Below are 24088 nucleotides of genomic sequence, written 5' to 3'. Positions count from 1 at the left end.
AAGCCACCCCCACCCATCATTTCAAACACATTTACTGCATTTATTCCACTCAGTTCTTTCACTTTCTCTTTGCTATTATATATCACCCTTGTATATATACACCATGTCTGCATATAAAGCTTTATTGACCTCTTCTTCAAGAGCCCGTTTAGTTACAAACACTGTGCGTTATCAAAATAACAATGTCCGTCACTACAGTTCTCCTTTCAAGGTCTTTATCAATACCATTAAGGAACAAATGTCGAAGAGTAAAGATATCAAAAATTTGCAAGATGAGTCTGGTAGAATAAATGATAGCGAGGCACTCAAGAAAGCAAAGGAAATGTTTGAAAAGGCGAGGGTAAAGTTTATGGAATAAGCGAATAAAGGTCAATGAGATATACTGACATGGACTTGTATAGGCTCAACAATCAGCTAACGCGGAACGTATTAAGCAAGCATCTGAAAAGTTCACAAAGGCTGCTGGAAAGGTTGGCTCCTCTGTTAACGAATCTTTCAAAAAGGCTTCCGAAACTGAATTTGCTAAAGATGCATCGGAAAAGATTAAAAAGGCAGCAGAACAAATTAATAAGTCTGCAGATCCCTTAAAGAAGAGTGAGACTGTTGGAAAGATTTCGGATTCATTCAAGACCGTTTTAAAGGATGACAGTGGTAGATATGGTGGTTTCGTTGACAAGGAAACCAGACGTAAGTTGCGTGAAGAGGCTCAAAAGTCTAATGAGGGTGCTTCCAAGGTCGTTGCTGAAAATACCGAGGCTGGTGCCAATATGGTCCTTCACAAAGACTCCAAATGGAAGGAAAGTTGGTCGAAATTCAAGGAAGATAGTCCTATCATGCAAGGTAATAAAATGATTCCCCTAATTAGTATATGTACTAACCTGTAATCGATCAGGTATCTTCCGTGCCAGAAGAAATTACGATGAATCTGACAACGTCTTTGTATCTTACTCTCGTGCTTTCACTGATCGTCTTTCGGACACATTCGGTAACTATTGTTTCTAACCAATATTATTCGGGTTAGAGAAAGTAGTCCTGACATGAATTTGTATAGGATCAATTTTCGAAGAATCAGATCAAGCCCAAGCCATCCGTGCTTTCCAAACTATCGATCCTACGTTCAATATGGATAAGTTTATGACTGATGCCCGCAAATATATTATCCCTGAAGTCATGGAAGCATACTTGAAGGGTGATGTCGAGACATTGAAGGTGTGGTGTTCCGAGGCTGTAAGTTTGTTGATGAAAAAAAAATAGGAGAGGATGTTAATTAATTTTATTCCTTAATAGACCTATAATGTTTTGACTGCTGTCATTCAAGCCCAAATGCAACAAGGCTTAATTAGTGATTGTAAGATTCAAGATTTGCGTGATATCGATGTAAGTATATTGGTTTATGAATAAGCACATATCAGGGTTTTAATGAGATTATCATAGTTGGTTGCCGCAAAGATCTTGGAAAATGACGTTCCCGTCTTAGTTTTGTCTTTCCGTACACAAGAAATTATCGTTTTCCGTAACGCTAAAAGTGGAGAGATTGTATATGGTCAAGAGGTAAATACTTCTAATTATAAATTAGACCATCAATTGACCAATTTAAATAGGACAATATTGAACAAGTAACATATGCCTGTGTCCTTACCAAAGAACCTGAGGACCTTCAAAACCCCATTACTGGTGGCTGGAGAATCATCGATATGGCTAAACACGACTCCAGACCTGTCTGGTAAATCTGCTATTTAGACATTATACATATTTTCATGTATAAACCTTATACATACACATACACACACAAACAACTGTAGAAAAAAAATCTATCCTCGCTTAAACTTTATAATCACCCTCCCCTCTTTTCTTCTTTTTTTTTCCATTAGATCTTGGCGTCAAACTTTTATATGCCTATTAAAAATATCCCAGCTATCAACGGCTTTTTTTTTTTTACTTCACCCAAAATAAGACTTTATGTGACACAGTGGTGAATGGGGGGAGGTGTGGTGATAGCCATGATGATGGTCACACAGGGGTATTTCAGTATACACGGGCCCACTAATCCGATTGGCTGAAATAATCATGCCATTTGTAATTTTGGATTTTATCATTTCATTACAAACATTGAGAGCATAAGCCAAAACAAGAAGTTTTTTTTTTGGCGGGTGTCCCTTGCTCCGACTGCGGGGAAGTTATATCTGCTTATTCTAAAAAACCTGTCCATTTCCACGCGCACATACGCACGTTACTGGTTCGGGATTACGAAAATATTATAAAAAGGGTCCAATCTATATTTTTTTTTTTATATTTTCTATTACTTTTACTTTTTATAATTTTTCATTTTCTTTTTATAAAAAAAACTTTTAATCTATAGAAATGCATTACATTCACGACGAATTATTATCACAAGATTCTTTATCATCTTCATCTAGCTTCTCTTCATCAAATTCATCGGACGATCAATTTTCAACATTACCAGTATCACCCTACACTTTACATCAAGTACTTTCAAATCCAAAATTATTATGTGCATTTGAATGCTTCCTCAGACAAACATGGTCGCATGAGAGTTTATTATTTATAGAAGCAATCTCGCAATTAAAACATGAAGACGATCAAAAAGCTGTTGAAAATACACTTCATAGGTAGCGTAGACAATATCATTGGTATCCGGCATGTCTTAACACTTTATATTAGAATTTATAAGACTTTCTTGGCACGCGGATCACCATTAGAATTAAATGTCACAACACAGGACCAAGTTAGAGAAGACATCCGATCATTGCAGTGGGCAATTGTTGATCGTATCGATGCTGTCACTATTTTAGAAGAGACGGAAACACAAGTTCTTGACATGCTGGTATTACATTCGTTCCTAATATAGCTGATTATTAAATAATCACGTTTATTTTCTTGCGTAACTGATTGTTTATCCGAATTTTTATCTTCTGAATATAGAAAGTCAAGTTGGCGGAATTTATTAGTACTATGGATCTCCCAATGGGGTAAATTTACACGTTGTTTTTTTTTACATATTTCTTTATACTTACTATTTTATTACAGTGAAATTGTTAGCCCTACTCTCATTCAAAAGCAACAAGTCAGCGTTGTTATTATTGGTGGTGGTTTCACGGTAATTAATTCTAAGCAATTAAATAATCATTTATCACTTACTAATATTCAATTAAAATATGTAGGGTTTCACTGTTGCTTCAATTCTTGACCAGATGCCACGTTTCTATGTTACATTAATTGATACTAAAGGTAGCTTTTTCTATATCCATTCTCAAATCAGAATGTTATTAACTCGATTGTTCTTAATAGACTCATTTGAATACACCCCCGGTATCGTGAAAAAAATCATCAACCCTGATCAGACCAGCTCCCTTCGTGTACGTCATGATGCATATGTAAAAAACGGAAAGGTCGTAATTGGCTATGCCGAAGACCTCGACCAAGGAAAATCTGTCTCTGTAAATGGCGAAGTGGTATGTTTATTATTTGTCCAAGTTACACATTAATTTTCTATATTCGTTAAACTCATTTCCGTTTTAATTTTACAATAGATTGGTTTCGATTACTTGGTTGTCGCTACTGGCAGTGCATACTCTTCTCAGCTCAAATCTACGGATACTTCCTCATTGTATCGTATGTCCGGATTAGAGGAGTCTTATTTCGAGCTTTTAAAGGCTCGTCGTGTTCTCATTATTGGTGGTGGCCTCGTCGGTTGTGAATTGGCTTCCGAGATCTCTCAACATCAATTTCCTGGTGCCTATCCCAAGAAGCATGTTACGCTTGTTGACTCACATGCTAATGTTGTTAACAGAAGTGATTCCCGTCAACAAAACATGGCTACCAAGTATCTTCACGATCTCGGCGTTGAAGTTGTTTGCAATGAAAAGATCTTAGACTTTGACTCTACCTGCGCAAACGTATACGTCGGTTCGAGTGGCCGTGTGTATACCGGATATGATAAGGTCTTTGTTGCTACCGGCACTCGTCCCAACAGTACTCTCTTTACTTCCGGATCCACTGATAGTTCTCTTGAAAACTGTATTGATGCTTGGGGTCGTATAAAGGTCAAGTCTACTCTCCAAATTGATCACTGGAAGTACAAGAACATTTTCGCCGGTGGTGATGTAACCAATGTGGTCGAGGAAAAAACCGGCTATGCTGCTACTATTTCCGGCGTTTGTATTGCTCGCAATATCTGTCGTCTCGTAAAGGGAAAATCCCCACTTAAGCAGGGTACCAAGGGTACTTTACCTGCACCTGACAAACCTTTACATGGTATGCTTGAAAACGGTGGTATCGGAAAACGTAAGTTTCAAATTCAAAAGGTTCTATCATCTTCTTTGCTAATTTTTTTTCTGTTACTTTAGAGAACCTTAATACAATCAAAAAGAAGTTCTCGTTCTTAAACCCTTCTTGGGCCGCTTTAAAGTACTTTGATGAACAGCAGTTTTTGAGAATCGTACAAGGTCAGGGATCTATAAATTCATCTCAGGTGCTCGGCCGACTTCCTAGAAGACTTAATTTACCTTCCGATCCTCTTAATGATGTTCGTCCTCCCCAACTTCAACATTCTCGTTCAAAGTCCCAAACTACTATTCAACCAGCTGGCTCTGTTTCTTATAGTACAATTAGTTCCAGAGTTTCTAATATCTCCCGCCAAACTAGTTTTACTAGTACGACCACGACAAGCACAAGACAAAGAAGTCCCAGTCAATCTCAGAGCAAGCCCCATCACTATGAAAAAACCAATGTGCGCTTAGATACATTAAAACAACGAAACAGCAGCAGCAGTAGTGGCAGTGGTAGCAGCCATGCTAAATCTGTAGCTTCTTCTAGTATTATGAAGAACCGTTATGCTCAACAAAATAATAGTTTGTTAAGTCGCAGCAATAGTAGTGCCGGCACCGTTGCATCCGAAAGTAACACTCCAGCCACCACCACTTCTATCGAAGGACTTTTGTTTGAACATTTTACTTATGGCGGCGAAGACATTCAACTATTTGAAAAGATCAGTCCACCCACTTCTTCTTGTAGCAGCCCTGGTCCTGTGTCCACTAAAGATTCATTGAAACAACGCGAATTGAATTTGATGTCCTATGATAAAGACTTTCAATTGTCCCCTCCTCCTCCACCAAAAAGAAGAGCTAGTTTGACTACAGGTTTTAATGCCATGTCTTTTTGTAACACAAATACTCAACAAAGTGTGAAGCTTACAAGAACTCCTTCATTCTCTTCTATTATCCAACATATCTAAAAAGTCGAGTTTGCAAAGAAAACACGTTTATGACCCCCCACTTTATTTAAAACCCCCACATTATTATTTTATCGATATGTGGTTATGGAATTATACCTATGTATTTATTTTTATTGTTCTTTGTCTTTTGAAATCGCTTAATTTTCCTCCTTCCCATCTCTATTCCTCTCTCTCTCTCTCTTTCGCCCTTCTCTTTTTCTAGAATGTACCATATATAAATATAGATTTTTTTAAACACACTAAATGTATTTTACAATAAATTTATACTTAGATCACATATGTTGGCCCAGAGCTCCTCTCCTCCCCCCATTCTGAGATGAATTCAATATTAGTGCACTTAACCTCGCGCAAAACACGATTATGATAATGACATTGTGTGACCATAAATAAACTTTATGATGCCCGATCAGTTTATTGTACTACCATCATGTTTGGGAGAACAAAGACGGTTTTATAATAATAGAATGATGGGTTTATAAAAATAAAAAGATAAAAAAGTGGTACGATAAATTCTTGTAAAAAAAAAAAAAAAAAAAAAAAAGAGACGCTGGTGAATTTGTATTGGCACATGAATATTTAGGAAAACCGTTATTTTATCACCCAACCGTTTATTTCACTTATTTATTAATAGGTGATTTCGGTGAATAACGGTTTTTATAGACTTGTACTGTCGGACCACTGTGGAATTGCTACCAAATCCAGCTTCAATCTCTAAACACTTTAAGAAACGCACTAGGAGGCACTTCCGAGCCATCTTTTGGGGGTATTCTTTATGCAAATATTTGATTCACCGTTTTCTATGAGAAACTGAACAACCTCTATATTTACAAATTAGGAATACACTCAATAACTATAAACTGGTTTATTATTCACGTAGCACGCACGGGCAACTATGTTGGTAACCCCCTCTATTTTGATGGTAAAAGAAACAGATGCGTTGCTAATTTTTTTTTATCTTTTTCTTCTTCATGAGAGTCGGCGTGAAGTTTTATTGACAAATATTTCTCTAAAAAAAATGACACAGTGAGCACAATTAGAATAATGTGTGAGGAACAGTCATCCGAGGTAGTACTAGTAGCTTGTATGTTGCTACATTGCTCTAGTTGTATGGTCATATAGTACACTGTATCTTGCTATATTTCTCCTTTGCAATACTAATGTCACCAGAAATTATTAATCACGTCAAAGCTAAATATATACACATGCTGTTTTTCTAAGCGCAGTTTAGCTTATTTTCTTCCTATTTGAAAAAGTGTATAGTCCCCGGTTTAAAATAATCATATGTACCTTTTCTTCTTTCTTGCCGTAAAATGCAGGGCTAATCGTTTAAAAAAAGTGGCTCCGTAAACTTATTTTGTTGTGGTACACTAACCTTGAAAAAATAACAAATAGAGTAAGAAGGGGGCGAGCAGGGTACAGTGTTCTTGTATCCCGCATTTATTTATTACATCATATTTTTACCACAATGTATGCTGCTTTAAAGAAGCGGAAAGAAGAAATGTCAAATTACAATGGACACTAGATCCATATTCAGAGTGTCTAAAAAAGGGTTTGCGGTAACGTGCCACAAAGTTCTGTAAATTGCGGTGTATTAAATGTTTTTGGGGGGTCATACCAACAGCACTTTTTTTTATTTTATTTGGTGAAAAAACACCATATTTGTAACTAAAAAGCAGTGGCATGATGCTGCCTGCTTATTTTTTTGTGTAGACCTAGGAAGCAATCAAGTATATCGGCTTAATAATATGTATTCTACTTTGAAGTACAATGGATTCGAGATGCTCTTTTAAAGTTGGGTTGTAAATCAAAACTTGCCAAACATGAATATACCTTATGATGAACTCCAGTTCAAGAAAAACATGACGAATTACAGTTCAAGAAAAACATGATGAATTACAGTTCAAGAAAAACCTTAAACATATTGTTCGGGCCAGATATCGCTTACCATCCATGCGATATGTGATGTAAATTAGCCAAGTGACTTACTCGTGTCCATTGTTATATTTCAGATGCCTTTTGTAGTTAGATGCTTATGCTTTTTTTTATTTTATTTTCACAAAAAATACAGGGACCATGTACAGGTGGCAACCCAGTTGAAAGGATACACAATACCCTTTTCTCGTTTTACCTTCCTCATTTAAACAATAAGGAACGCTACTACTGCAATAACAAACAGAACATTTAAAGTCAATACCGTTTATTGGGGCTTTTAGTCTTTACAGTATATCATAGGCAATTTATAACTAATAACATCCTAAAAGTTAATTTTCAAATTGTTATGGTGCATGCGCACTGGTTGTCTAGACCCATCGTACATCCCATTTTATCCACCCCCTGAAGGAAAAGTGTTTCTTCACATGATATCATCTTTGAATATGCTAACCCAGCTATGGCAGAAAATTAAAACATAGCTGGCTGGTTTTAAGGGGACTTTGATATATGGCAAAATATGGATTCTATTCCTCGCTTCAAGTCAAAAATATGCTCATGCTTACTCAAAATATGGTATACGGCTAATAAATGGCAAAATTCAAATAGTTTTTCTTTATTTTTATATATTGTAGAAGGACAGTCCTTGACCAAAGCTATCTAAAAAGCTGCGAGTGGGAGAAGATGGGGTATTGAAGCAAGTCTTCAGGACACACTTTTGTTAGTTGAAAACACATAAGATCAGTTGTGGTATATTGAAAAGTAGCGCTTAGAGTAATGATTGCGGGGAGGAAAATAAATCATTGTCTACGATCTAAACGAGTCAGAATTAAACCCACTAAGCTATACCTACATATCTCGCCGTTTTGTGCCAACAACTGTTCCATTGGACCTTTTGCAGCATGGACATTGATAGACCGCACGACACATATAGACATGTCCTTTTTTTTTAAAAAAAAATGTTGAGCTGAATTCCATTGGTCCAAAAAAGAAAAAACCCTTACTGTATCACAAGCAAATATTCAAAGTAAGATTACATTAATTGAAAGAATTATTGTTATCCATCTCCTTTTTTTTGGTCATTAAGAACCTTTTGAGCTACTTACGGTAAACACATTCTCCCAATTAGAGTCTTAATTCTATCTTAACAATTAGTAGGAAAAGAGTAGTTTTGAACGGGAGAATATTTGCACCGAGTGACACTGTTTGTTTTGATCCTTTTTATGCTGGGCCAGAATGTAGCTTGACATTTTTTTGTTTTTGTTTACATTATTCACTGTTACACTAGCATAGTGAAACGCATGGGATTTTTACAAAGGAACAGGTGCCGTGATAAGGTTTGGCTAGGCCCTTATTAATTTTTATTTTATTTTTATATATAGTAAGGCTACTTTTATGATGGTGTCATTAGATAAACTCAATTCATATCACAATAAGTCTTATTAAAAACCATATGTTCTATCACATTCTAAAGCAGTTTTTGTATGTAACACTTACTATCAAATTAATATTTTTTAGACTACATATCTTTGATTAGAAATGTTTTCCGCGCCATTGATATTAAAAAATGTCTCCGAAAAATAAAGATGTATAGACGGGGGCAGAGGATAAAACTGTCAGTGGTACTACCCGACATTCGTTTGATTTCAATTTCCTTTTTTTTTTTTTTAATTGATAGAGTCGGAAATAGCTAACAACTTTGGCTATACAGTATACTACAGAACAAGCATACTGCTTCTATCGAATTGATCTCACTCCAACTCCGAACGAAGGACAAGTTATTTTAAAAATATACCTACACACACATAGTGCGTTATTACCGTTTCTGGATAAAGAAACCAGAATAATGGAGCGGGTACAAAAAAAAATCAAAGCACCAGTAACAAGGTATGTAGTCGACATTATAGCGCAGATCCCTCGTGCTTTACATACTCGAACGACAGTTGAATTCTTAGAACACACGTTACAAACTGTCACCGACTATTATCGGATATGCTCTTAATTGAGAAAACAAAAATACCCTTCAAAATTACCGTGTCAGTGTCATGTACTTTTGTTATACTGACAAAGCACGCTTTTTGAAAACCTTATTTCTAAACTGTTTGGATTTGAGGCCAATTCCAAGTCAGGGCTCTTTTAAAACATGAACCCGAGGACCATTACAATTACTCGCATCTAGAGCTAGGTATAGATACAAAATCCGATCGTAAGAAAATATCACTCATTGCCCTGATAGGTTCTTGTGCGTGCTATCAGTAATGTTACTTCAAGCTTCATTTGGATTACATAACACTATCTTGTGAAACCGTACATTTTATCAATGACTGGACTGTAAAACCCGTTTTTTAAAAGAGCTTCGATAAGTTTAATTGGGGAATTGTACATATAATCAGATTTCGGCTTTATCGACCCATATAAACTTTTAGGAGTATGCCCACGCACATATTATCTAAATAGTGATTGAAAGAGAAGCGTCCGACGCCAATCATATTGTAAACCCCGAAACTATAATTAGAATTGGAGTTGATCGGCAAACACAATGAATTGGAAACCAATACCTTGGTAACAATCTTGAAGCAACAACAAGCTTCCTATTTCATTTTGTCTTTCAAGCATCTGTGAAAGAATGTGATTATATGCAATTTTAACCATGGGTATTGACACAGAGTCGCAATATTAAACTTCAGTTCCGCTTATCTTCAATGTCTAATTCGTAACCAAACTCTGTACTTTCGACATTGAATCCACTAATGAGTAATCTAGTGTTTAATAAAAAAGTGTACTTTTGTATGGCCACAGGATTGTTAACAACAATTTAAAAATGTGTCGGGGGAGGGGAGGAGGCCTCTCGTATGCAATGATGATTTAAAAAGTCAACGTTATTATCCGGATTTAAATAATTACATGCCCTTAAAGCCTAATTAAAAAATTTACAGTAGTTTCGATTCTATACATATTACACTCATAATTTACAATAATCTATACCTTTGTCTTATAGTGGGATCAATCATAACATTAAGGCTTATGATGTATTACTTTTGTTCTTAGAGCTTAATTAAATAATTTATTCCGGTTTAGCTTGGATCTAATACATATACGTATAATTTACTTTCGACTAGTGTTTTTTCAAGAAAGGTCGATCATTTGTCTCCTGTTATGACCAGTTCGAAGGATGATAATAAAGTACCACAATGACATCAGCGATCACCATGGCGTATATCTGCAAATTTTTATTTTAAGGATACGTTATGAACGGAATAAAATGTTTCAGTAAATAATGATTATATACAAATATCCTAAAAAAATTTCAAAACTGATATAAACTGATATAAACAGTAACAGTGAACCTAAGCACTTATTTGAGCCGGTGAGAATATTCCATTCCTGTAGCGTACAAACATTCATACACGCAGAAAAATAGGGGATGTGTGAGCAAGCCAACAATAACTAGACTTTGTTTTGACTTTCTCCCTTGATATGCAGGTTAAACCTACATAAAGTTTTATATCAGGGTAGTTTATCTATATGTACGGTTACGTATTATATACTTATTCTGACGCTACCAGTACCACCAAAAAAAAAAAAAAAGACGTCCTTCAAATAATGAGTTTATGTACCTATTATTTGATCAATTCCGTGAAAAAGTTATATTTAGCCTGACATATCTAGAAGCATGTTCTAAAGTGTTACGTGCTGGTTGTTATGCATAATTAAACGGCAATTAAGTTAGACAGGAGTTCTATCTAAGGATTTAGTATAGCTGCCTGCTGGCTCTAATAATCAATTGCTGATATTTTTCATGTGATAAGTTTGAGTTTTTTTGTCAATGCTGCAATCACCAAAATTATGCTTTGGCTAAAATTAAAGTCAAAGTTGCTTGAGAACTGGAATTAAACAACGCCTCGCCTGCTAGTGTTAATATATGGGAGAAAGTAGTTAATGGTAGTTTCTTATTAAGACAGTGATTTTCATTCGTCTCAAATTGACATTTATAAATTATTAGAGATGTTTGCATTTTGAGTAATAGTTCAACTCGCAGGCTTTAATGTTATTAGCATAAAGTTCATTTACTTGGCACACTCTCTCTACTACCCCATATGTATCATGTAAGCACTGACTAATACATACCTCTATTTCAGGTAACGCATGTCGCATGTTTTTTTTTGTTACGAAGCAGCTAGAAGGTGGTTTGCTTTTTCCAGCATAGATGATGAATACTTATAAAGAGAATTTTGACAATGACCAATTTAAGCCCTAAAATATTCAAAACCGCAATTGTACGATGTATTTAAAGGTTACCGCGGCATAATATTTATATGTAATTCGTCATGCTTAAAAATATAATTTATCTTTCTATGGTAGTATAAATAAAAACTAAGGCCATATGCGATGTCTCACTTTCTCCCTCCCTCCCTCTCTGCTGCAAAGAAATGGCTTAGTAATCACTTGACTGAACAAGGCAGCATATTATTGCTTGTAATTCAACTCAGCGATTGAACATACACTATTTAAAGTATAGCTTTTCAAATCAAGAATGTTATTCTGCAAGCATAGGACGATAAAGGAAATCCGGTATATCATCCAAAAGATAACTTTTGTATGATTTCTATTTTCATCGTACGGTGTTTTAAAGATAAGATCGACAAGGCACTATACAATTCCAGGTACATGGGCTGACGGACTGTTTCAAGAAAATAAATATGTTATGTACTTTGGGGTAATTCTTTTTGTTTTTATTTTTTATTTGGTTCTGTTAGTAGCTTGATTACACAACCATGACTAAACATGGATTGGACATGTTGAATTATTAATAATATGTCATGGCACCCACTCTATGTAACAAGTACCGCTTGTTCTTGAACAGTTGCAAACCCCTTCTTATACCAACTTGACAGTTTAGGGTTTCTCCATATCCCGTTTAGAGTGGATTTGAAATGAAATGGTAGGCTTTATATAATCATGGTGGTGTTTTTTTTCTTTTCTTTTCTAAATGATAGGTATTTTGTTGACACATTACAACAATTTCAAACAAGATTTAGAAATCAGATTACAAGTGCAACATTAAAAGATTAAAAACATGTTTTATATAAGGATGATAAACATAATAAACCAATGCTTCCGCTTCAAGGTTGATTTTGATTTCTTATATATCCATGCTATTCATAATTTACCTGTATTGGTTAGAGCAATAAACTAGTGTGATTTGGTAATTTTTATATTTAATAACAAAGATATTTATATGCATGACATGGTCCTCAACACGAACAGGTTGTGATTATAAGGGTACAGAGTGTGGGTCTGTTTTTAGGCTGAATCCAATCAAGGATGAAGGAAAGCATTTTTTGGGATCAAATACAAACAACATGTGAACTAAATCCACAAATTATCGGAAGAATGCGGTGTTAAGTTGGATAATTTGGAGATTAAGATGATCGTTTACACAAATGCCTTATTAGCAAAAATGCTGAAACCAATGGTGTATCAAAATGCGATAAAGTCAGATAGGTGGGAACCCACGTCAACATTTCCTGGGAAAGAACGGCCAAAAGCTGCAAATGGAATATTTATTTGTTTGTAAGAAGGGGCGAGAGGAGAATAAAGACAAAGTTTTGTGGGATACAAATAAATCCAACCACTGGGGTTAATCATGACATTACAGAAGGCAAACTAAAAATCAGGGGAGACTTTCTTTTTTGTTTAATTTATGCCTCACTAATTATAAAAAGATGAAAGATTTTTCCCAGCAACCTCCCCATAATTCATTCTTTTTCTTTCTTACTTTATAAAAACATGGCTTATATGCAATTCGACACTTTACTAGATAACAATTTGATTGACTTTGATGAGTTAACAGTGGTCGCAAAGGTGGAATCTGTGGATAATTTCTGGGATGATTACCCATTTCTGTACGAACAAGAGTTTATGGAAATGTGCCCTCACTCACCTTCCTCTACCGAGTCATCATTTGAAGCTTACAAACCATACGCATGTTCCTATTGCTCTCGCTCCTTTACTCGTAGACATGATTTACAGCGACATACACGTATCCATACAGGTGTTAAACCATACAGTTGCCCTTGCTGTCAAAAGTCCTTCTCAAGGTCCGACGCTAGAAGACGCCATTTTCTATCAGATCCATTGTGTGGCAAACATACCCAAGTCATTCAAATCAACCAAATGCGACGACGCAAGCACTAAAAATAATTAACAACACAAAGCTTATGCTTCCCTTTTCACTTTTCTTTTTCAACGTGTCACACGAGAAATACAAAAGAAGCCGGTTGATCTATCCTTCTTTAATCAAAAACTTATGCCCTTGTAAATTGCTATTTTTTTCTTTTCTTTTCTTCTATGCCACAAATTATGCCCTCTTCTCCCTCATTTAGAAACAGCTAATAAATATTATTTTTAACCACGATGAATGAAAAGCACCGGATTCCCATATTTGTAAAAATCGAGAATTTTTTGTTTATATAATAGGACAAAAGGGCTAAAACAAGGAGTCGAATTCCCAAAAATAAAATAGATATGATGTCAAAATGACAGTATTTATCGCCAAGATTTGTCATAAAAACTCCCTGTTACATATAAACACTGGCGTTCTATTATTATTATTATTATTATTATTATTATTATTATTATTATTTTCTTCTTATTTATTCTAGCCATAATTGCCAACCGTGAACAGTGGCACGCACATTTTCATCCCCAGGATCCTCCTTGAACATGACGCCAATCTTTTCCGTCATGAATTCCTCTACTTTGAATCCGTAACCTAATTGATCTCTATCTTCTGCATCCACGTTTTCCAATACGGGTCTTTGTGCAATCTCAAAAAATTCAAGGTCACGGTGAGCCAAGTGGGGACGATGATGGGTGTAAAATACATAGACACGGCCAGTCTTTGGGGTCAATAAATCTCTACAGGTCTTTAACATGGCATGATGTTGGGAGTGATTAAACACCAAATCACTAAGGATCAAGACATCAAATGTACTTTTACCTTCTGGTAAATACGACCGTAAACCATCTGTATTCGTACCCCACACATATCCATCCACAATCACATTGGGCGCCTTATTATGATCTACATTGTACTGGATGTTCTCGATGAGCTCCTGGTCGGGGTAGTCAGTTACTACCACTTTGGCTGCCCCATTATATGCTGCTACCAAACTGGGTAAAGCTCCACCCGCTCCCAGCTCTAAAATGTATTTGTCTTTCACTAATTCTGGTGTGCGGTCAAATAAGGATGCAAATACTTTGGAAGCGTTCCATAAATGGTGTGCCCATAAGGGGTGTGAGCCAACCAGCTTGATTTTCAAGTCACGTTGTGCCGTGCCTTCTGGAACAGATTCTCTTGTGTACACTTCAAACGTAGGCTCAACTTCGGGAACTTCTACTTCTTGTTCCGCCTTTTTTTTTTGTAGGTGTTAATACTGGACTCTTTAGCTTTTATTTATAACTATACCCTACACCAAACAAGTCTCCAGCAAACCCATCTTCATCGTCGGAATGTTGTGACATTTTCTATTAGTATATTAAATGAGTGAAGAAAATAAAATAAACAGAAAATAATTTTTTTAACCCGTTTTCCCAATGAAAAAAAAAACGAGGTGGCTTAGTGGAAACTATAAAGTTCATGGACAAACGGATGAAATAATGCTATTGTTAACGCCTATCATTATATCCTTATCTTCCTTTCTACTGGGTGATCTAATAACAGTATGTCTCACTCTCTTCTAAGGAGGATACCTGATCAATGAGCTCATTCTTTCTTTTATCGAGCTTAAGTTTAATTCGAGCGAGGTTTTTATCATCTACCTCTTTTTTGTTAAAGTTTGTATCTATGTTTATCTTCAGGGCTATATATCTAATTTTTTTTATGTAAGATAGAGTAAAACCCTTTGTGAATCTTTGTCTTGTTGGATCAGTGACAAAAGTCATTGCATATCTACTCATTTCCTGCATGATATAACTGTGTTTGATGTCTCATTAGTGATTGACAGACTGGCCGATGATAAGAAACTCACACGTACCCGGATTTTTTTTTTTTTAAAAAAAAAATCTGAATAACCACTTGTGCTTTCCTCCCCCTAACAACAGCAACGATAGACATAATATGTATCCGGTAAACTGGTAGGAATCGACCAAGTTAGATAGCTCTGTTTGCAGTAATTTAATGTAGCACATTTACCGGTTTTTTTTGCAAACTCCCTATAAATCGCGATAAAATAACTTACAACACTAAAAATAGCAAGCACTCATTTAATAAGGGGATTGCGATACTAAATTATTTACATCAATGTTCTGAGAAACTATAATCCTTTCTTTTCGTTGTGCATGCTTTCAGATTTAGCCATAACTCAAATTTTATACCTAAAGAAAAGTGTATAATGATTGCTAATTCTGTTAGGGGAAGCTCTTACTACGCGTTCTATGTGGACATTTATCCGGAAACCAAAAAGTGGTATGAGCCGTGTTTGTTACACAAACAGAGTTGAGCGCAAGAATATCACTTGGACAAACAAACTACAATGAGGAGAAAAGGTGCATGCACGTTGGTGTGCGGGCGAATGGGGATTGTTTGCATACAAATAAAAACAAGATAGAAAACGAGTGGCATCGCATTACATCCTCCCAACAAGATGCTTAGTTGTTTATCCACATCATTTAAACGTGTCATCTGAAAAAAAGTTTGTCGTACCTAAACTAATCCTAGCTGACTCAATGCGATACATGCTCTCTGACGCTTTTATTTTCTATAATACACTTAAATATGTTACCAGTGTTTACTATTTATGTACAATTGTTTCTTATGATTTTATGTACATCAATTTATTGGATATATTTAACGTATTGTACTAAAGCCTTTTATAATGTCACAATTACATACCATATTACAATAATTTTGATTGCATTTAAATGCTGCATGTACTCTTCGTTTCGATCTTTCGGTTACTACATTTTTCAAATTTCTACTACTACATTTATTGCATATTTGGCTCGTCATATACTCATCTACCATCACCAATTCCAAACTCTTTTCATTGTGCTTTTCAAAAGCCTTTTTGATAAGACGAATGGGAGCCGATGTAGCTCCTCTCATACTGCTGCTACACATTCCATCACAAAAAGCAATAATTTTTCTGTTACGCTTTTCGATATGATGAAGAAGAGCAGGAAGACCATATTTATTTTTGCTTTCAACAGATGGATTTTTTTACCCCAGTGGATGCCTTTGGATTGTATTTGCTGCTCTTGTATAACAAATGTTTGCATATTTTATGGACGTCTTTTATGTTTTCGGATGTGGGTTTTGTATTTTAACTCGGATGACCAATGTGAATACTGTTGGGTATAATAGTTATAAAAGTGATCGTGATGTATTGCACTCACCAGCCACCTTCATTGTAGTACTTTGTTAGATCATGATACATACTAAGTTTTTCTTGACAAGCTTTTGCATAATCTGCGATATTAGATGTCTTTAATGAATTTAAATTTGAAATCTTTGTAAACTAAACCATGCGTTGTTTTTGATGTTTCTTCCGTATTAAACTTGTATCGTTAAAACTATAAAGGTGGTAATACTCTTCCTGTTGGGCATGAAAGTAAATGCCAGTTCTTTAAGTTTTCGATAAACATAAGACTTCGAGGCAACTAGTGGCTTGAGTTTTTTTTTTCCCTGATGTACACCTTTTCGCTCAATTTTTGTTGAAGATAATACAGCCACTTGAAGAATTCATGCGGTTGAGAGTACAAATTCTTTGAGTTGCTATTTATTTTTTAATATGTTGACCATAATGCATCGAGCTGTTGTACAATCTGTTCGAAAACTTGATTCTTTTCAACTAGAGTGTAAGTCTAATCCACAAAAGGGCATGCCTTTTCTACGACTATTCTCTTTCCCCAGCCAGCAAAAAAAAAAAAAAAAAAAAAAAAAGATAGGCTAAAATGGATGACACCAAAAAATGTACAACTGTGCATCGTTTTGCAACTTATGTCGAAAACTTCATAGATGTCCTACACAGGCACAACAAGCACAGCCTTTATTTTGTTGTAGATAATTGAAAAATCCATCACTTTTATTACGCAGTTGATTTAATTGAAGGTACTTAATGTTTTATGTATAATAATAAGGATAAAAAAAAGGGACTTCTGTGTGTGTGGGTGATTGTGTGTGTGTGTGTGTGTGTGTGTGTGTGTCTGTGTGTGTGTGGGTGTGTGTGTGGGTGGGTGTGTGGGTGTGTGGGCGTGGTGGAATCTAATGAGGTACATTATCATTTCTCATTTCTTGAGATGTCATGGGAACAAAATTTTGGATATCAACACCTGTAGCTAATAATGTGGCTTCGTAGTGAGGGGGCACGAGCTTACGAATCAAATCAGGCTGTATAGATAATTCTAAATCGATAATATAAATAAGTTAGGACTTTTTGATTTGCGTATATCAATCTTTGGGTTACCATGACGGGTGAAATCAAACAAGTTGGGTAATTCCTTGCCGTTCAGCATACGAACACCGGGATTACGCAATTCATCAAAGAAGGGATCTGCCAAAGCTTGAAAGGCAGTTAAACGCTTAAAGGGTTCATACTGTAAAGTCTTTGTGATAAAAGCGATAGCGTCTTCAGGTGTACGTGAGCGAAATACTTTGGAGAAAGGATGAGGTTTAATTTGAGGGAAACGATGTTCGGTGTAAGAAGGATTCATGGCTAATAATTGATCTTTGGTAGGTGTACCCAAGACCTTGATAATCTCGACAAGTTGATCAATGGCACTTTCACCGGGGAATAAAGGTTGGCATAACATGAGTTCGGCCATCACACAACCTGCAGACCAAACATCGATACTGCAGGTGTAATTTGTTGCTCCAAAGATAAGTTCAGGTGCTCGATAATAGCGGGAACAAATATAAGAAACGTTGGGTTCTCCTGCATGAAGAGCCTTTGCGCTAAAATAGTAATATGAATATCTAGCACATACACTCTCTCCCCACACCTACACCCACACCCACACCCCATTGCCCTCTCGCGGCATTGTACTATAATCTAAATTACCTTCCGAAATCGCATAACTTGAGTACACCTGTGTTGGGATCAATCAATAGATTCTGAGGCTTGATATCACGATGGCAAATACCGAGTGAATGGATATAAGCCAAAGATCGCATTAATTGGTATGTGTAGAGTTTTACATAGAGTATAGGTACAGGTTGTCTGGCTTTAGCATAATTGCGTGAAGTACGATAGAGAGTCTCTGGGATGTACTCCAACACCAAATTCAAATATACATCATCTTTCTGTTTAAACAATAACAAAGAAACTCCTTAAATTACTGTTCTATATCAACAACGAAATATTTTATTATGAATATCTTACCTTGATAGGGTCATGACTGTAAAAGTAAGCCTTCAATGCCACGACATTAGGATGCCAAACACATTGCATAATTTGCAGTTCTCGATTCTAATGTTTTTTTTCACCATCTTAATTTCACTTTAATCTTTTAACAAAAAGAGAAGAGGGGTGGTTTTTTTTTGGGGGTTTTGCTCTTCCCATTTTTCCCTTCCCTCTCTATAATGTGATATTTACCTTGAAGCGTCTGTCTTGAAAGACTTTCTTGATGGCAACACTTTCACCGGTACCGACGATTTTGGCTTGATAGACGACACCAAAAGAACCGTTACCTGCTACTTTGTACTTTGTATATTTTAACGCAATGTCTTGGCCTGTTCTGCCATCTTTAGCTTCTTCTTCGTACACTTTGGTGGGGTCGTTATCTCCACCTGATGGGAAAATAGCATGAATATACGTAAAGCTTTTTTTTTTTTTTTGGGTTGTTAAATATAATTTACCGGTGATTTTCATTCCACTCATGGGTCCGTGTGCCATTTACTCGGGAACTAGATTAAAAAAACAATGCAGTGTTACTGTGAAAATTGTTTAATTAATATTACATGTTTACATTACGTTATTGTTGTTATTTTTTTTTTAAAGAAAAGGGTAATTAACAAAATAAAAAAAAAAAAAGAGGTGAGTTAATAAAAAAAGAGGGAGGTGATGTTGGGGACGGTGAATCAAAATGGGTGGGAGGTAGCGGAGAGCGGGGATTTCATTTATATCAGAAAAGCGCAAGTACACCTGTATCGACCATTTGTACTAGAATATGCATCCAAAGAGCAAATAACATCATATCCAGCGCCATATACACCATGTTGGAATAATTAAAACCTACACAAAGAAAAAAGTTTGGGCTATTCAGACAATCAATAATTTCATTGTTTTTATAGGAATTACCTCTGGCCTCTAATTTAGGTAAGACGATGATTTTACAGCAGTTATCTGCGCCACCACTTGCCAGCAATTGACCTGAATAGTCAAATACCAGGCTACTGATAGCAAATCCATGTGCTTTCTGGACTTTTAACAAGGGCTAAACACACAATTTTTTTTTTTTTTTTAGCTACAGTTTTTTTTTTTTTTTGCATAATGACGGACTTTTAATTGCTCACTTTTAATTGCTGCGCATCAATTAGGCCAATGCTAAGATCCGTGGCAGCATAGGCTAAAAGATTTCCTGCGGGACTGACAGCAAAGGATGTGATGGAAGTTTTGCTGATACCCTTGGTTTTAGATTTAGTGACGTAAAATTTTCCTTTCCTTGTTTTCCAGGCACAGATAAAGCCGCGACCTCTGGAGGTGGGATTGACAATGGCATAGAGAGTTTGTTCATTTTTAAAGGAGGCAAAACGACAGGCTCTAATTTCACAGTGAGTGGTTTTATTGAGTTTGGGACTATCGATCACTTGAACAAGCGTGCCATCCGCCATGTCAAGAATAATTAAGGCAGTTGAGGTTGCGACAGCCACATGTTGCTCTTCCTGATCAAAATCCGCATCCTGAAGACCCTTAAACCGCACGGGTGGGAATACAAGCTTCCAATTTGTTGTATTCAAGACTGAGACTTTACCGTCACTGAATCCCGTAACTAAATAATTACCTGAACGACTAAACCGGGTTACTTTCTAAATGATCTTTTAGTATATATTATTATTATTGTCAAATTCTATATTTATAAAGGAAACCTGATATTCTTCGGTGTTTCTACAGGTACTGGTCGAAAACGTGGTATCTATTTCCAGCTTGCCGTCGTCTGTATGAAATATCCTACAATTTTGGTTTTGACCTCCTTCAATAATTGTCGCCATACTATTGATACCCGCTGCCAATATGGGTCGGGTAGGATGACATGCAACAGACATGGGGCAATCTTCTTTTTCCGATAGTAATAAAGAATCTACTTTTGTCAGCTCTTGTGTGTCCGTATTCACCTTGAAAGAAACCTTGTATTTTTACAAAGGGAATTAGACCTTTTTTTTTTTTTTTTGCTCATTGGCATGCCCTAGTTACCAAATGGTTCTTAACGCCAGATTTGTTGTAACCATCTCCTCCTCCAGCAATAAGCACATTGTCTGCTGTAAAGTCTAAAGCATACACAGGGAAATTCACCACCTGTTTGATCGTGATGGGTTTCGACATTTAGATGAACAACTAAAGGTTAAAAAATGTGACTGTTCAATGCAGTAGTTGGTTTTCAAATCTCTCTCACTGCCTAAAACTTTCCCATTGGTAAACAAAAAAAAAAAAACTTGGCAAACAAACAAATATGCAACAGATTAAATTGACCATTTATGGAATAAATAAAAATACAAAATTATATATACAAAATTAAAGAGAGGTAACAATGAGATGGAATAATTTAAAAGTCTTCTTCATCTGACGGTGTACGGTCATAATCCAAAGATGAGTGAGTGTAGTAGATAGTATCCACCGCGTAAAACCGGACTGATTTTTTATAAGCGCCTGAGGAAGAGGTCGATCTCTTTCTTGTGAGGTTTGTTCGCAGTTGAGTGGAGATCTTGCGCAATGTACGTGAAAAGGAGTTCATGTTTTTTGTGTGTGTAAAAGTTTTTTTTTTTGTGTTTAATGAGAGAGAAAAAGGGTTGAAATGTATAATAAAAAAAAATGCTCACTCCTTGCCTTTTTATATAGATGTTTAATTATTTTTCATGCAAAAAAAAAAAAAGAAATCTCCTGCAGCTTTTAACAAAAAAGATTGTGATACAAACTAAAAATGGTGATTTCTTTCAACCGGTACAAGATTTATGATTTGAAGATGTGTCTCCATGTTGCTAATGGCTTATCCAATTGTCGACGCGTAATGGTATGGGTGCGAAGAATGGTAGTAGATGCCTGACCATTGGGAACCCCACAGAATAAGCATGCGGCAGGATAATACAGGACAGTTGCATAACTTATTTGTGCTCCCACGCTACCTACAGATGACATTTTTTTTTTTTTCAGTTCAATAAGAGGAAAAAAAAAAAATAAGACATGTGCAGCCTTTTTTTTTTTTTTTGGATATAACTCTGTGTGTCTTGCATCAAGCAAACAATTCTCAGAATCACTTTCTATATTTATATCTCCGTTTCGCATCTATTGTCTTCTGACATCTTTGTTGTGTGTCTATTTTCTTCCGAGTTTTATAAATGACACTAGATTTTGACAGCCATATCTTATAAAAAGAGTAGTCCCAAATTATCTACATAAATTTTTTTTTTTTCGTTTTTAATTACCGTTTAAAAAAATAAAAATTGTCAGAATCACCAGCCCTCGATCCAAACGTTTGAAAAGCAAATGAACAGATAGGCATTAAGACATTCTTTCGATCTTAACCTGATTAGACACTCAGAACTAACTCAAAAGAATAATTAGCGAGTAACACAACAAGTTTTCGGGCGCTCGCCGCACAGAGAGCGCCCGGTCCAAAGAACTAACCTCGGTGCTACTTTCAAAAACTTGAATACACGCCGCTTTAACTGTCTTCCAACTTGTGGTTCTCTTTTTTCCTTCTTTTTTTTTTCAGTTCAATATAAAAAACTACATAGTCCACCTAAAGCAAGTCCTATCACTAAAAAATAACTCATCACACTCGCCACGACAGGTTTAGTTTCCATTCCATAATCCACTGGTGCCATCATAAAGACAAGGCTTGTCAGCCAGCCATTAGTCACAGCCAAGAGAAATACCCCGGCTAAAAACACCACATTTCCTTCCACCGTCACGATCAAAAATAGCGGTAAAAACAACGTCCGTAACAGAGCATACACCATCATGATTCGACTTGATCTAACTTGACAGGAGGGCCAAATGGGTAATGTACGTCCAACCCAATCACCCAAATTGAAAATCAAAAAATGAAGTGACATAAATACCTGCTTTGTATTCACTCCATCCACCGCCGTCCATCCGAATTGACTCGTCAATGCTGGGAAAATCGAAAGTGTTATGATGTAAATGTATACCACAGTAAATATATAGCGTTTGGATCGTTTAAGGATGCTAGTTAATGGTAAGTCGGGTTCGGTGACAGGATCAAGAGATAAATCGATATCCTCCACAAGTTGATAATTATTGGTTTTATGTTGATGGAGGCGACCCAACATACTGACCAAAGTGACAAGCAAAGCTCCCAAGAAATAGAAGATAGTACCGTCACCACCAAATACCGTTGTCATTAGAGAGAACAGAGACACAGAGACACCAGCAATACCTTACCATATATATATATGCCTGTGTTAATTAGGAATAAACACGTTTCAATGTGAATACATTACCTTGTCCACTTTTTTTTAGAAAAAAAAAAAGAGTCAATATGTAAAAAATGCGATATTGACACCAAAAAGGAATGATATAAATTTTACCTCATGACAGCTTGCATATATTTAGGAGATAACTGACTTGCTTCGGCAAATACAGTCAATTGTAATAAACTAGTGGTGGTTCCAGCGACGGACATACAAAACACCGTAAGGCGAAAGTAAACATGTGCAGCAATCATGTTGGGTGCCCAGGACGTAACTGTATAAAATAAAAATATTGCCAAATTAATAGATAAAGGAATCAATACGTCCACATTTCCCATGTGCTATACAATATAGATACGTTAGTTTTTCTACTATTATATATGCCGCGTAGTATACCTTTTTTTGACGGAGCCAGAGAAACAAGGATAAGGAAAGTAAATTCGACACGTTGGAAAAAGCAGAAAAGTAACTCATGAAGTCAGTTTCATGACCAGAGCCTGAAAACCGAACGGAAAAGTAATCTGAGGCAGTGATAAAGACTATTTATTTTTCGTTAGCAATGCTGTTTTTACGTTAAAAAAAAAATTATTGACGGTACCGTTCCATGGTAAAAGCATGGCAATGCCGTATGCAAAATAAACCTATTTTGTTTCACTGTTCAATCGTCTTATATTTATATATAAACATATATATATATATATATATATATATATATGAATGTGTCTATGTGTACCCAGTAGAGTGTAGAAGACTCTCTTTGTTCATCCATCAGCAAAGTTGAGAAGAAAGCTGAACAAAGCCGTTGCTAACAACATTTTAAAGCACGTCTAATTTCACACTCCGATCATGACGTTAGGTTCACTGAAACTGTTTAAAGTCTAATTTTTAAAACAAATGAAACAGTTGCTATGATATGATTGCCAGCTCAAGACGAAGAAAATAAAAAAGGGAACTTAAAGATTTGCTTTATAGTCGCGTTTTCAACACGGTTCGGTCATATCCTAACAAGTAAGATACTTTCTCAGGAAAAATACCCAAAGAAAAAACGTTGGCGTTATTTTTTCTATCCGATTATTTAAAGATACGCGCGTAAAATTGTTGTCTGTATACATTGATAAGTCTATCTAACAAGAAAGCAAATTATGGTGCGCAAAAATTGGTATTTTTGTTTCCTGTATCAACTCGACAAATATAGAAAAGCAGAGGAAAGCTAGAATGAAGTCTTTGATAAAGAACTGTCAAGTTGTTAAATG

The 24088-nt window shown here is 35.9% G+C and overlaps 9 protein-coding genes across 9 annotated transcripts; 4 read left to right on the top strand and 5 right to left on the bottom strand.

Annotated features, from left to right (window-relative positions):
• The first annotated feature begins 36 nt into the window (after positions 1-36).
• On the top strand, positions 37-1950 carry EV154DRAFT_515620 (uncharacterized protein). Its single transcript, XM_051602278.1, has 7 exons — positions 37-340; positions 402-840; positions 893-985; positions 1052-1227; positions 1288-1377; positions 1435-1551; positions 1602-1950. Exons 1-7 carry the CDS (start codon positions 104-106, stop codon positions 1725-1727), a joined length of 1278 nt encoding a protein of 425 aa, XP_051455580.1. The 5' UTR covers positions 37-103; the 3' UTR covers positions 1728-1950.
• Positions 1951-2361: 411 nt separating this feature from the next.
• Positions 2362-5254, top strand: EV154DRAFT_483439 (uncharacterized protein; the record flags this gene model as incomplete). The annotated part of the gene is made up of 7 exons (XM_051598573.1): positions 2362-2630; positions 2683-2845; positions 2944-2990; positions 3049-3118; positions 3183-3473; positions 3552-4305; positions 4368-5254. 7 exons carry the CDS (start codon positions 2362-2364, stop codon positions 5252-5254), a joined length of 2481 nt encoding a protein of 826 aa, XP_051455579.1.
• Positions 5255-13159: 7905 nt separating this feature from the next.
• Positions 13160-13309, top strand: EV154DRAFT_388546 (uncharacterized protein; the record flags this gene model as incomplete). Its single annotated transcript, XM_051595073.1, has 1 exon — positions 13160-13309. A coding segment is annotated over one exon (150 nt), but the record flags the coding sequence as incomplete, so codon positions are not given.
• Positions 13310-13671: 362 nt separating this feature from the next.
• On the bottom strand, positions 13672-14853 carry EV154DRAFT_446743 (putative methyltransferase-domain-containing protein). The gene is made up of 2 exons (XM_051597115.1): positions 14660-14853; positions 13672-14598 (listed from the first exon to the last, which is right to left on the bottom strand). Exons 1-2 carry the CDS (start codon positions 14708-14710, stop codon positions 13840-13842), a joined length of 810 nt encoding a protein of 269 aa, XP_051455577.1. The 5' UTR covers positions 14711-14853; the 3' UTR covers positions 13672-13839.
• Positions 14854-16078: 1225 nt separating this feature from the next.
• On the top strand, positions 16079-16649 carry EV154DRAFT_289725 (uncharacterized protein). The gene has a single exon (XM_051594800.1). It carries the CDS (start codon positions 16116-16118, stop codon positions 16545-16547), a length of 432 nt encoding a protein of 143 aa, XP_051455576.1. The 5' UTR covers positions 16079-16115; the 3' UTR covers positions 16548-16649.
• Positions 16650-17369: 720 nt separating this feature from the next.
• On the bottom strand, positions 17370-19220 carry EV154DRAFT_515597 (kinase-like domain-containing protein). The gene is made up of 6 exons (XM_051602277.1): positions 19044-19220; positions 18781-18974; positions 18568-18654; positions 18247-18488; positions 17653-18140; positions 17370-17590 (listed from the first exon to the last, which is right to left on the bottom strand). The coding sequence occupies exons 1-6, from the start codon at positions 19078-19080 to the stop codon at positions 17451-17453; spliced, it is 1188 nt and encodes a 395-aa protein (XP_051455575.1). The 5' UTR covers positions 19081-19220; the 3' UTR covers positions 17370-17450.
• Positions 19221-19598: 378 nt separating this feature from the next.
• Positions 19599-20850, bottom strand: EV154DRAFT_446738 (WD40-repeat-containing domain protein). The gene is made up of 3 exons (XM_051597114.1): positions 20599-20850; positions 20274-20531; positions 19599-20213 (listed from the first exon to the last, which is right to left on the bottom strand). The coding sequence occupies exons 1-3, from the start codon at positions 20725-20727 to the stop codon at positions 19689-19691; spliced, it is 912 nt and encodes a 303-aa protein (XP_051455574.1). The 5' UTR covers positions 20728-20850; the 3' UTR covers positions 19599-19688.
• Positions 20851-20959: 109 nt separating this feature from the next.
• EV154DRAFT_396928 (uncharacterized protein) lies at positions 20960-21118 on the bottom strand (the record flags this gene model as incomplete). Its single annotated transcript, XM_051595202.1, has 1 exon — positions 20960-21118. A coding segment is annotated over one exon (159 nt), but the record flags the coding sequence as incomplete, so codon positions are not given.
• Positions 21119-21966: 848 nt separating this feature from the next.
• On the bottom strand, positions 21967-23605 carry EV154DRAFT_289699 (nucleoside transporter-domain-containing protein; the record flags this gene model as incomplete). Its single annotated transcript, XM_051594799.1, has 6 exons — positions 21967-22801; positions 22866-22873; positions 22953-23176; positions 23232-23374; positions 23434-23476; positions 23569-23605. Coding segments are annotated over 6 exons (1141 nt in total), but the record flags the coding sequence as incomplete, so codon positions are not given.
• Between the last annotated feature and the right edge of the window lie 483 nt (positions 23606-24088).

The sequence above is a fragment of the Mucor mucedo genome (genome assembly GCF_025094135.1).
Source record: "Mucor mucedo strain NRRL 3635 chromosome Unknown EV154scaffold_74, whole genome shotgun sequence".
Classification (NCBI taxonomy): domain Eukaryota; kingdom Fungi; phylum Mucoromycota; class Mucoromycetes; order Mucorales; family Mucoraceae; genus Mucor; species Mucor mucedo.
Note: the sequence above shows the minus strand (reverse complement) of the source record. Positions and strands in the feature narration are given on the sequence as shown.

Bases quoted from the DNA above. Each gene is read 5' to 3' on its own strand.
- EV154DRAFT_289725 (XM_051594800.1), top strand. From the start codon at position 16,116: ATGTACTCTTCGTTTCGATCTTTCGGTTACTACATTTTTCAAATTTCT.
- EV154DRAFT_515620 (XM_051602278.1), top strand. From the start codon at position 104: ATGTCTGCATATAAAGCTTTATTGACCTCTTCTTCAAGAGCCCGTTTA. The intron at 1,228-1,287 runs GTAAGTTTGTTG...ATTCCTTAATAG, and splicing joins AGGTGTGGTGTTCCGAGGCT to ACCTATAATGTTTTGACTGC. The intron at 1,552-1,601 runs GTAAATACTTCT...CAATTTAAATAG, and splicing joins AGATTGTATATGGTCAAGAG to GACAATATTGAACAAGTAAC.
- EV154DRAFT_515597 (XM_051602277.1), bottom strand. From the start codon at position 19,080: ATGGCACACGGACCCATGAGTGGAATGAAAATCACCG. The intron at 18,655-18,780 runs GTAAATATCACA...AAAAAACATTAG, and splicing joins TTCAAGACAGACGCTTCAAG to AATCGAGAACTGCAAATTAT. The intron at 18,141-18,246 runs GTAATTTAGATT...TTACTATTTTAG, and splicing joins AAGTTATGCGATTTCGGAAG to CGCAAAGGCTCTTCATGCAG.
- EV154DRAFT_446738 (XM_051597114.1), bottom strand. From the start codon at position 20,727: ATGTCGAAACCCATCACGATCAAACAGGTGGTGAATTTCCCTGTGTAT. The intron at 20,532-20,598 runs GTAACTAGGGCA...TAAAAATACAAG, and splicing joins CTGGCGTTAAGAACCATTTG to GTTTCTTTCAAGGTGAATAC. The intron at 20,214-20,273 runs GTTTCCTTTATA...AAGATCATTTAG, and splicing joins GAAACACCGAAGAATATCAG to AAAGTAACCCGGTTTAGTCG.
- EV154DRAFT_446743 (XM_051597115.1), bottom strand. From the start codon at position 14,710: ATGTCACAACATTCCGACGATGAAGATGGGTTTGCTGGAGACTTGTTT. The intron at 14,599-14,659 runs GTAGGGTATAGT...CAAAAAAAAAAG, and splicing joins TTGCTGGAGACTTGTTTGGT to GCGGAACAAGAAGTAGAAGT.